The sequence below is a fragment of the Coffea arabica genome, chromosome 4e (assembly GCF_036785885.1).
Source record: "Coffea arabica cultivar ET-39 chromosome 4e, Coffea Arabica ET-39 HiFi, whole genome shotgun sequence".
Lineage (NCBI taxonomy): Eukaryota > Viridiplantae > Streptophyta > Magnoliopsida > Gentianales > Rubiaceae > Coffea > Coffea arabica.
This window is the reverse complement of record NC_092317.1, coordinates 48,148,418-48,161,395: the sequence shown is the minus strand read 5'-3', so window position 1 is coordinate 48,161,395 and position 12,978 is coordinate 48,148,418. Positions and strand designations below refer to the sequence as shown.

The 12,978-nt window shown below is 34.7% G+C and overlaps 1 protein-coding gene across 1 annotated transcript; it reads right to left on the bottom strand.

Annotated features, from left to right (window-relative positions):
• Positions 1-2,841: 2,841 nt before the first annotated feature.
• On the bottom strand, positions 2,842-5,613 carry LOC113741378 (protein NRT1/ PTR FAMILY 2.11-like). The gene is made up of 4 exons (XM_072048034.1): positions 5,464-5,613; positions 4,720-4,937; positions 4,029-4,594; positions 2,842-3,927 (listed from the first exon to the last, which is right to left on the bottom strand). Exons 1-4 carry the CDS (start codon positions 5,537-5,539, stop codon positions 3,033-3,035), a joined length of 1,755 nt encoding a protein of 584 aa, XP_071904135.1. The 5' UTR covers positions 5,540-5,613; the 3' UTR covers positions 2,842-3,032.
• Between the last annotated feature and the right edge of the window lie 7,365 nt (positions 5,614-12,978).

The window sequence follows — 12,978 nt, the reverse complement described above, 5'->3', positions numbered from 1 at the left end:
CCCTTCATGTAGATGTATCCCGGAAATTGATGCCTGGAGGCAAGCTTTCAAAAGAGGTTTGATCATTTCTGATGGAATGGTTGACTATAAATGAACGAATGGTTGGCGGACTTTCGTATGAAAATCAACAGTACAATGGTGGATATTCCGAATATGAATTGGAAGAATTTAGTGAATTAGACTAGGACCCTTTTCCAAAAGTTGTTCTTCTGGCCTATTTTTGGAAGCATGAAATGGGGACCAAGGATAAATAAAGGAAATTAGTCACTTGACTCTTTACGATTTTCCTCCAACCTTTTCTGTCCACCTCTCCCAACCACACAAACACCCCACACCTCCCCCCCCCACCCCCCCAAAACAAATAAAAAAAAAAAGAGAGAGATAGAGAAAGAAGAATATTGTTTGAATTGCAAAACTTGAAGTTTTATCGTGTAAAATTAGAGAAGGTCCCCTCATCTTTCAATTTTCTTTCATGCCATGCCAAATTGTAGGGAAGGCACAACACAATGGCTTCATGCTCCGTACACTGACACACTATCATTATTAGATTTATGACATGTATACAAAAATTGAATTTTAAATTCAAGATCTAAATAATTGTCATTCATTCAACGCTGATAGTGTATATATTATTAGTATAGGAAATATTAATCTTTTTTTTTTCATATTTTGCCTAAACTATGTTGGCGTGTGTCTCAAAGTCCACGCTGTGTCTCAGCTAGCGTTGTATTGGAGGAGCAGAAAAAAATATTTCTTCATGATGGGATTTAAATCTTAGGCATTATGCTATTAAAGCTCTTACTTTTGGTTCAAAATTACCACGTGAACAAATACTCGTGCTACATGTTTGATGGGAGATTGAGAAAAAAGAGTGACAGTAAAATATTGAATAAACTAGTTTCTTTATTTGCATGGGAACTTTTTTGTGTTCTATAATTTTTATTTTTTTACACAAAAATTAATATAAAAAGAACTCAAAATGCTATTTCACAAAATTTAATGTACTAATGGTAAGACAAACATTAAAGTTAAACATATTAAAAATGGTTAATTTATAACAACTTAACAATTAATACTATGTATGAACAGTGCTGGGCACTAACAGGAAGCAAGAAACAAGAAGAAAAGAAAAGTTTTGGAGGGATACTTTTAATTTCTGTTGTTTGGGAGAAACCGTGGGAAAGAAAATAAAAGAATTGGACAGATTTCTTTCCCTCCCAATGCCAAAATGTTTTCTGCCCTAATTTATGGCCAGATTTGGATGGAAATTTGAACAAAGCTTTGTATAATTTTTTCAAAATACCAACTTTGTCCTTTATAAAATTTTTTTGAATGACTTCTAAACTTTTTTTTTTGTAAAGGGGAATGTTTTAAAATCAAGACCTCCTACTTATAATCTCTCTCGTCTTATCACCTATGACCCAACCCAACCCTTCCCAAAAAAAAGACAAAATTAAAATCATAAACTCCCAAAATCACAAAATCATCCCCAAAATCGTCTAATTTCTTCTACAAATTTTCAAACAACATTAAAACTTTGCGCTTCTTTTCTCCCATAATTTAAGATTTATCTTGTTTTCTTTTCTATCCTCAACTCCCAAACTAGCCATAAAAGAACGAACATTATAAATACTCTCATATATGATACATGCAAGGGTAAAGGACTTTTGATTCACTCTCTCTCCACACTTACATTGAGCTTGCTTTCTCTCTCTAAAATCTCTAACTTTTCTGTGGAACATCATCCTACATAGATAAGTGCAGTGCCAAAAAGTGCTTGTGACATCCCACATTGGCGCACGCTTGAACTTTTTACAACCATATTAGATGGAGTCCGTAAGGCCGGGCAGTCTCAATAGTTTCTGACACAGTTATATAATTCCACAAATTTCGTTAAAATATCATACAAACTTTTTGGTCAAAAGTTAAAATATCATACAATTGACTTAATATAATATACACTGATTTTAGTTTTATTAAACAGGTCATATTCGACCAATAGTATGGCACTCTAATCAGGAAAGTAGTTTGTCTATACATTATTGTTCTATTTGATTCCAGCATCTTCCACCTCATTAGATACCAACCTGATTTGATGTTTAGTTTTTTATTGCGCATAGCTGTATTATTTATTGGATCATATATATAATCTTTACTCAGTAACTAGAACAGTATTATTATGATTGATAATATATACACTGATAGCGTAAACATTATCACTATTGAATGTATGACAATTAATTTAAATTTAAAGTTGAAATCTAAATTTTACAAATGTTTCGTACCTTTAGTGGTAACAATCTATATGCTGTCAGTATATGTAAGATTAACTTTTATTATTACAGGGGTTTATGCACCAAATAAGGTGAGGTCCAATGTGATAAATTTCTTGTTCAAAAGTATTGTAATTCAGAGGTTGGTGACAATTTTAAAGCATTAATAATTTATCCACTTTGCATTTTTTTTAATGTGCTTATTTTGTCACCTAATGGAAAAAACTTATTATAATTACTTGTTTTAGAAAGAGGCTTCGATACAGAACATATACTTGTTGGCCATGAACAAGGAACATCATGTCACTGGTAATTAACCTTAATATTGTGCTGTCAATGTTGTCACTCGACAAAATTTCTCCTCTTTGGTGCTGTGAAGTATCAATTATTTTGGAACGATTAATTTTACTGCTCGTGATTTTTGAGAAATCAAGAAGGAAAATGGCCTCACTAGGAGATGCACATCATCTGCTGCAGTTCTTTATTTTCTGGCTAAATTAGTAGAATCCTAAAGGAACCAAGCCAAGGATATATGCAGAAAATTAAGACAACGAGATGCACTCAAAGCTTTGAGTGGACATAACTAAGAAAAGTTAATTCTGCTCTTAATTTCTTCTTTGAAACAGTAAATCTTCACTAAACTTATGCAATTCTTATTCAACTGACTAAACTTACGTACAACTGACTGAAGCCTTAGTCCTGGTTCCCATAGCCCGTGAGGCATTCCATGCTTGAAGAAAAAATATTATGGCATTTTCATCAGACTGCAGGAATTTGTTCATGTTGATTATTATGGTTCATTTCTAGGGTCATCACACCAGGATTGCTGTCTGATCCTTTGTACTTGTACCACTTTGCACAAATAAGAAAATAGACAAAGTTAAACATTTCTAGAGCTGCAATCGAGTAATAGAAGTAATCCAATCTCCCCTTGTTAAGATCATCTCCCAACCATTCTGTTGTCCTGTGAATCACTGATGAAAAGAAGCTACTCAAATAGCTGGACCCTGCGAAGCCCACAAACAAGAATGCTAAAGCAAAGCTCCTCATATTTTCAGGGAATTGCTTGTAGAAAAGTTCATTTTGACCAATCAGGGCGAATGCTTCAGAAAGTCCTGATAGTGCAACTTGAGGAATTAACCACATTGCTGACATTGAAGAAATTGCACCTTTGCCAGGAACTGATCCCAGTGTTGGTTCTGTGAGAGCTATGATCCTCCTTCTGTCCTCAATGAAGCCTGAAATGAGCAAGGCAAAAACAGATATTATCAGGCCTATTCCGACTTTCCGGAGGAGCGTCAATCCATCTTCTTTCCCTGTTAGTCTTCTGAGCCATGGAACTAAAATCCTGTCATATATGGGTAGCCAAATTGTAATGGTCAACATAGCAAAGATGATGTATGAAGCAGCTGGGATGTGGAAATTGCTCTTTCCTAGGCGTCTATCAGATTGAAGGGCTTGGAAGACTGCATAGTTCTGTTGTTGGACCACAGAAACATAGTAGATTAATCCAGCAGCCCATATGGGAATTAGTCGTACTACACATTTTACTTCTTCAACTTGCTGGATACTGCAAAGTTTCCATGGATCTGCTGCTGATCCATCTGCTTTGATCGAGTCATTTGATGTTATAACAGCTGCTTTGTTTAAAAACCTGAACATGACCACCACTTATTATTGGAAGACAATTACAGGTGCAAACAATACATACAAAATGAATTCAGAATACTGATGTGATTCTTGCAAGCATAGTACCTGAATTGCTTGGTGTAAGCGATTCTAGAGTTTATGGAATTGGAAGGAACATGGTTGAAAAGTGAGATCCACGGTTGCTTTGGCAACTCAACTTGTCTCTTCTTGAATGCAGCTACAATAACTTGTGAAATGCTAGTTAAAGGACTCCCTATTGGTATCACTTGCACATATATTCTTGTTCCCGCAAAGAAAACCGCACAGGATAAGAACATAAGAATTGTTGGAATAGCCAACCCTAGCGACCAGCTCACATTGGATTGCACGTAAACAATCGTGGTCAATGAAATCATGACTGCAAATGTATAAGTGCAATAATACCAGTTGAAAAAGCTGCTAATTCCTCTTTTCCCTGACTCTGTATTAGGATTAAATTGGTCAGCCCCAAATGGCAAATTACAAGGCCTAATGCCAGAAGCACCCACAACTAGTAATCCAAAGCCACTTAACAGAAATGCCATTTGCCAAGGTGTTGGACCGAAGCATCTGCCTGCCTCTTCACCTCCACTTCCACATTGAGGCGGATGCAGCTTTGAAATGGCTGCTGTTAGAGTTAACACAAGCATACCCTGCAATGAGAACTCGAAAGATACCAAGAATTAGATTTGCATTCAACTATTACTAATTAGATGAATGAAGTTGAGTTTGAACCAGTGATATGACCAAGAAGATATAGCACTGCAAATTTTCATACCAAAAAGGAGGATACTGAAGCAAATCCCAAGGTTTTGTAACGACCAAAGTAAGTATCAGACAGGAAGGCTCCAAGCAAGGTACCGAAATTGCAAGTTCCATTGAAGACGTTGATGATATTCGTCGCCGTAATGGACTTCAGATTGAAAACACTTGTCAGGTAAACCAAGAGGTTTGCTGAGGTACCGATTGTTCCCAGTTTCTCAAAGGTTTCGTTCCCTGCAAAATTTTCATTACAACAATGTTATTCCTGAATAAGAAGCATGACTCCTTTTCAGGCCCTTATGGAAAGAGTTGCAGTCTTTGACTGAGGCAAAAACGCTGATTAACAGCCTTCCTATTTCTTATAGCCAGTAAATATTGGAGGCACTCTGGTGGCTAGCCCTCCATTTGAAAGCCTCCTCTGTTTTCTAGAATACGATCTTCTGTTTGTCCCATAATTTTACTCTAAGTCCAGACAACAAATTGTGATTATTCAGTATGCAACAAATTGGTCGTATTCACGGTCTCTGGCTGACTGCTTGTTCTTTCAGCATTCAGTTGTCAGAAAAAGCGTTTTCTGTTGGGAACTAGTTGTTTTTCTGCTTAAAACTCGTAACATTTTACAGAAATTCAAGAATGACTGGGATGAGGTGATTAACAGGGATGAGATGATTATCATTTTACAGAAACTATGTTTATCATGAAGATTACTTAATGAAAGAAACATAACCTTTTGTATCAGCATGTGTGTGTAGAAACATACCTATGACAAAAGGCATAGCCTTGATTCCTCTATAGTTGGGTCCATTACTAGTAGCCTGGTTCTCAGTCTTCTCCATTGCCACTTTCCAGACAAAATTTTTATCCGTCTGTCAAAATTTTCCCTTTGATCATTGAACTAACTTGCATGGTTTTAGGATTTATATAGGAAATTCTACAAGCTACAATAAAAAGGGGAAGGCAACTTTTTCAAGAACGTGGGCAGACATCATTGAGGTGGGATCAAATTCCTTGTGCATCACAAAAGGCGTATCTTTTGCTTATGGCACTATGTGCGATATACAAATTTCTTCACTTTTTATCTGATAGATGAACTCTTGAATTTGAAGGAACTCATTCGGTCCTCTTGTCATTGGCATGTAATGGTAAATAACACTCGAAATTCCCAGCCATAAATGGTGTGTGCTCTCTCCTTTGTCTTCATCCTTACGCAAACTTTAGACAGTTCGTCGTACTTGTTGCAGAATCCAATTGATAAGCAAGAATAACATATGCAATGACAAGTCTAACCACATCATCTTTGAAGTTTATATGAAATTTCTTTGATGCAATATAAAGCAATCTTTCTTTTTTTTTTTTGATACAAAAGCAATCTTCAGCCAAAGAAGTAACCTAGGAAGTCTAACATCATCTTTTTAATACTTGTCTCAAAATATAGGGCGTAAAAGTCGGCAATATGGGCATCTTTGTGCAAATTAGAGCCTTCTTGCTTGAAATCGACCAGCCAGCGGATTATGTAGTTGTTAGAAAGTCGCACATTATTTTTTGATGGGAGTTTTTTTTTTTTTTTTTTTGTCGACACAGGGGTGTCCGGATCAATTTTTACGGGCCCGACTAATCCCCTGCGGCCCAGGCCCGGCGCCCCAATCCGACCCTAGCACGATAAGTGCGCGGAGGAATCTAGTAGAACAGAGACTCGATCTTGGGACCAAGGGGTCACCAGTGGAAGGTGCTACCGCTGGACCATTCACGCGGGGGCTTTTGACGGGAGTCAATATGTTAATATACTGAACATTGGCTAATAAAACAGCGAATATTTTTGCTCATATAAGAAAAATTTGAAGAGATTGAGACAGAGAATAATGTAGAGTGGTTTGACTTGACAGTTCACTCCTGTCTTTCACAATTCTCAAATTAATGGATTGTATTGGTCAAGTGTGGAGGCTGCTTTCCACTGTGGCGAAGCTGTCTCTCATAATTGGATTTTGCAATTTCTGCCCAAACCTAGAGAAGACCCAAAAGCAACAATTTATTTATAATTCAATTTTACAACTCAAACTAGATTACCCACCTTCCATAAAAATCTACTTTAAATTTGCTGATCAACTAGATTACCCTCAATACCTATAGAATAACAAAACAAATAGAATAGAAGAGGCAATTGATAATACTACTAAAAATTGAAGTTTGAAATATGAAAAATAAAATTAAGTGTTGAAGTCTTACATTACTGAATTCATAAAGTCAAAACTGTCTCGTAATCAGTTGTATGCGAACACTGAATTCAAACATTTAATTCCATTTACATTACATAATTTTATACTAATACTACGTTTCATATTATATTAGATTAGTTTTTAAATACGAATTTTTTAACACTAATAGACTCTATATTAATATAGCAAGTGTGTTTGTTTGTGTGTGTGTGATTGTGAGAGAGAGAACAAAAGAGAAATTATCACCTGAATTAGTTGTGAGCTCGTGCAATTAGGGATGGCAATGGGGCGAATTTGGGGCGAGGGAGGCACCCTATTGCCAAAAAACTCTCCCCCGCCCCTACCCCTGCCTCCGCTCTATTCCTCACCCCACTCCCCCAATGGGTGTCAGCGAGTGACAATTTGATTTGATTTTATTTTTCTAAATTGAGATGAACTTATTCCACCTTGAAAGAGTGAAACATAACCTAACTCCCAAACCCCTCTCCAATAGCTCAAGGCTAAATTCGATGAACAAAACAGAAAAGAGAGCTAAAAAGTCGGAAAAGGAAAAAATGGACAAGAAATATGTTAAGAAAGCACAAGAAAATTAGAAAGCTTAATTAGATTGTATAAATGACCCTTGGGAATGCTCATGCAGGCCACAAATATGCCTATGCCAAATTTGAACTATGAATTTGGAGTTTCTAAGTCAATGTCTAAACACCTCTATTTCACAATCTGATTCTTTACAATGACGGTTATTTTTGAAAAATCAAGAAACATGCTGAAAAAAAATGTCAAACCTTCATTCTAATATAACATAGAACAAAATAAAACAAAAAATAGAGATAACCAACATCCTAAGTAATAGGCACGTACACAGTGGCGGAGCTAGGAATTGCAATTAGGGGGAGCGAGTCTCTGTTATTTGGACCAAGTTCAAATAACTTTCAAACATTATTGTTTGGGTCCTTGAGAAGGGGGCAAAGTGAAAATTTTTATCAATATTTTGGGGGGGGGGGGGCAAAACAATATAATAAAATTTTTTTTACTTAGAAATTTTTTTTATAACAATTGGAGGGGGGGCAAAGTGAAATTTTTTATCAATATTTCGGGGAGCAAAACAATATAATAAAATTTTTTTTACTTAGAAATTTTTTTTTTTAACAATTGGAGGGGGGGCGGTTGCCCCCCCTTCCCTCCGCCCCTGCACGTACACAACTAATTAATATTTTAGGTTTACTATTATTAGATTATGTATTAGATTATATTTATTTGTATTAATATATTTAAGCAGGGGACAGGACAGGGATGAGACGGGGGTATCATCCCCTATCCCTGCCCCATTTAAAGTTGGGGGAGGGAGGGGGAGGGGGGAGAAAAATCACTCCACCCCACCCACTCCCCCGCCCCATTACTCTGCCCGTGGTGTCAACCCTACATGCAATACAGAAAGTCAAGTAAAATAATTATAATCTGCATATTTTTACAGATGTTATTATAAAAAAGACACAAAGAAAACCAATCATGTAGCAGGTTTTTGTAATGCCACAAATTTGCACTTAACCTTATTGTTATCCACATCCAACACCACAGGGACTTTTTATGCGAAATGACAAGCATCTGATATATCATAATCCAGTTGCGCCACGATTTGTTCTGGAGATTGAGGCTTGTGACCCTCTAAGTAGGGTTGTTAATTAGGCATTCTAAGCTGGACTTTGACAAGCCTAAGTTTGATTCACAAAAATGTAGAAGCTCAATTTGTTAGACTCTTACTCGACTCACAAAATATTGAAACTTGGAGCCGAGTTTGGGTTTGATCCAAACTCATAAGTAATCCATAATTATATAATATACAATCTATGTTATTAGATAATTATATATGATTTATAAAGTATATATTTTATAAAGCACGCACAATTATATAATATATGATTTATAAAGTATATTATAAAATATAATTAAATATATTATCTATAAAGTATATAATATATTATCGATAAAGTATATTATATGTAAAGTATATACTAATATATTATCTATTATATAATTTATTTTTTATGTGTAAAATTGTTCAAGCCGAGCTTTTGTCTGACTAAAACCTACTTTTTTTCAACAGCCTGAATCAGACTTTTGTTGTTTTATAAACCTAATCCCAGAATTAACCTCAAAAGCCGGCAACTCTTGAGGCAATCCCAGGGACTTATATCCCAACCCAAACCCAACCCCAACCCCGATGTGGGACAAATGTACCTATAGGGGGGACCTGCTGCTAAGTGGGATACTACCACCCAAGATTGCCTCAAGAGTCAAACTCAATCTGACTAAAACCTACTAAGGGTCAAACTCAATTGACAACTACGTCGGATGGGTCCCAGCTATGTCCAGTCCGTAACGTGAAATGCTCAAGTCTAATTTTTCGTCAAGCGGGCTGAGACCGGCCCGACATGGAGTAATTGACAGTCCTACCCTTAAGAAGCATATTTTCTTCACCAACTTTTCAGTTTTCAGTTCTGCACTACGTATTTCCCTAGAAGCTTTTGGTACTCTCTACATAAAATTTTAATTTCACGGGTATTTCATCTCCTGAACTAAAACATCTAGGAAAATCAATAAATAAATAAATATATATATATATATATAGAGTTGATTGACTGAGAGTAATTTTAGCATTTAAATAAAATTCGCTGTGACAGGAAGATAATTAATCTAATAGTATCGTTTGCTCAAAACCAATCCTAACATTTTAAAATTAAAGTAAGGATTTGGGGTGACAACGAAATTTTTTTTTTTTTATGGCAACACACAAATATTAAACTAGGTGCAATTATGTAAGGATGTTTGTTACGTAGCCAGCTCATTATATTCGTTAACTTTCCATTATTCTTAATTTGTGTGCATCTGTGGCTTAACTAATTAATTGAAGTACGTGGAATACACTCGAATGCTGTGTGAAAAGTTGTGAAAGTGTTGCGGAAGATGCTGTAAAAGTACTCACAACCTCAAAGGATAATAAAGGTACTCAGAACTGCCAGCTAAGTGCCAAAAATGAATATATATATATATATATACATACATATATATATTCTTATACCATATAAAAGCACTTTTCAATAAAATCAAACTTTGGTGTGGCCTGTATCAGCTTTAGGGCTGAATTATAAATCAAACTTTTCGATACTCGATTTATTATATAGAAGATTTGAAAATATTGTGGAGTTCTCTCTCTTTCTCTTTTTTTTTTTTTGCCATTAAGTTGTTGGAGCTGAGGCTTCGCTTGATAAAATTCAAATTTGAAATTTGAAATTATTAAGTTATTCAATTATTAAGTATTAAATCTAATATATTTGAGTGTATCTCACATTTAGTGATAAGTAAATAACTTATCACTTATTTTTGTGAGCAAGTTTTGTTTAGAAAATTCAGTGCCACTTAATTAATTCAAATGTTCAATTTTTAGTTATTAAACACATCTGAACATTTTAAGATTTGAATCCATTAAATTTAAGCATTGAATTTGGTTATCAAATAGGACCTTAGTCTCAAGTCATGTTTGCAAACCTAGAAGTAATCAACTAGTTGGGGAGGGTTGTTCGGTAGTAAAAAAGGAAGAATTGCAAATAAGAGAATCTGAGTTCAAAATGTTTCCCTTACAATGAAAAAAATGAAAAAAAAACTAGTCGAAAACAAACTGGATTAAGGACATTAAACAAAAAAGATAAACAAAGAATCATCTAATGTGCTAATTCTTTGCAATTTGAATTCCGCTATTGCATATGTCAAAAGGTACTCTTTGATTAGAAGTAAAAACTTCACCCTAAAGACAACCAGTTTCTCTTTTTTGGGATGTTTCTATATAGTAGTTTCTTTTATGTGTGCCTATTGGCAAGATACCAGCTTTGCACAACAAAATTTCGATGGTTATCTCCAGCAAAAATCTTTTAAACGTCAAGTCTTTGGAAATTTTTAGTAACATCGACCAAGTTGGAGTTAGCAATTTTCAGGAAACTTTCAGGAAAATGCCGCCTTGACCATTCCAAATCCAAGGGCATCACTGGTACATTAGGGCAGGAGCAAAATTTACGTACTTTTTGCAATGGATTTTATGTACAACCAATTACTTGAATTTAAGTATCTTCGATTGGGAATTTAAGTATCCGTTGAAATCAATTTCTTATTTAGATATGTATTTTTCCGCGTTAGGCAGATAGTTAATTACTTCTCATATATGCTAGACATTATATTGAAACCGACTAAATATTTTAGAGTTAATCTTATATACATTGATAGCGTATACACTATCAAGTTGGATGGATGACACATATATAAAATTTAAATTTTAAATTCAAAAATCAAATTAGTTGTGATACATCTAATGATGATAATATATATACTGTCAGTGTAAAGAAAACTAATTCAATAATTTAATGTGTTCAATTTGGAATGAAAAGTTTATCATACGTTGTCGCATTATGCATCAAAGGTATTTCTTGAATAAATAACTATTATGTTTAGTTAACATAGAGGGATACATATATCTTAAAAACAACGACAATTTCATTACAGTTTTTTGTTTTAACCTTTCATTGCCTCCTTATACCTTTCCTACTCTCGAATTATTAGATTCAGAATTCGAACTCTGAATCTGAGAGTGGAGAATTCCACTATGATTAATGGTAGCTGACAAAGTTATAATTGGTGATAATCTATTACACATTAAGTTAATATGCAATCGAAGTCTTTGCAATCGCTGTTAAGTGCAGATCATATCGAGAGGCACATACTGTCAAATGTCTTCTAAATTTCACGTAACCGTCATATGAGTTACTTTACATAACAAATGCAAGTGCACTTTCCATTACAATCCGTACAACATTGGGTCTTAAGTTGTTCAAGCTGTACAATTACAATTGGTAAAACTGAAGTTTGAAAACTAAAATTTTAAATCTGAATCTGTTAAGTTACTAAATTGTTAAATATTAAATTTAATACATTTGAGTGTATATTACATTAAATTATAAGTGAATAACTTATTACTTTATTTTTTTTTTTGGAGCAAGATTTGCCTAAAAACTTCACTGCCACTCAATTAATCTAGATTTTCTATTTTTTGTTATCAAATACATTTAAACATATCAAGATCTGAATTCATTAAATTTAAGTGTTAAATTAAATTATCAAACAGGTGGCCTAACACTTTTAGTTTGCTTGGTTTCCATTAATTTTGCTTTTTGTATGTGTTTTTTCATTTTATCTTCTTTTCCTGATTCTGGTTTACTAAATGAATATTTATTGGGTTTTTGAACCTAATTAGGGTTTAGGGTTTAGGGTTTAGGGTTTAGGGCTAGAGGGGATTAAGTTTAGGTGATTTATTGAATTCATTAGAGTGGTAGTTATGCCGTTTGCAATAGTTGCCACATGGAAGAAATTCATGAGTCAGTTTTTCTCCCCTTCTAATTAACAAAGGGGTATTTTAGGGTTTTTGAGGACCAATCCAACATATTGGGTCTATATTGTTATTGAAATCCTAATGATAGGGGAGGTAGGTGTAATTTTTTAAACTAGAGGGGAACTACCTACAATAATCAGAAATCTCAGAGGAGGTTTTTGAAATTATCCCTATTTTCTATTCAACTAAACGTATGCGCATTTACCTATAAGGCTTTAAAGTGGATGAAATTTCTCCTCGCAAGCCAAAGTTATTGAGTTACATGGAGAAACTACCCAACGTGCAATCAATGTGGATATATATATATATATATATATATATATTGCATTCAAGTCACAATTTAAATTTTACAAAGGAAAAGGAAAATTAGAAAGAAGGGTTTAAGAGTTGGATTAGGGATATTTTATGATTACTTGACTCCCTGTGAACTTGAGTTAGGCCAATGGAAATTTCAACCGGTTTTGACTGGCTTCTTGAATATCGTGACTTACTTTGGGTGCGTTGTGTGGGGCCACGGTATATCTCCTTGATTTGATGTGTGGGCTCGGGTCCAAAGTGGCTCGAGTGGGTCCAAAGTGGATCGAGTCGAGGCACGTTCCGGATCACCAAAAAAAAAATAAAAATTTAA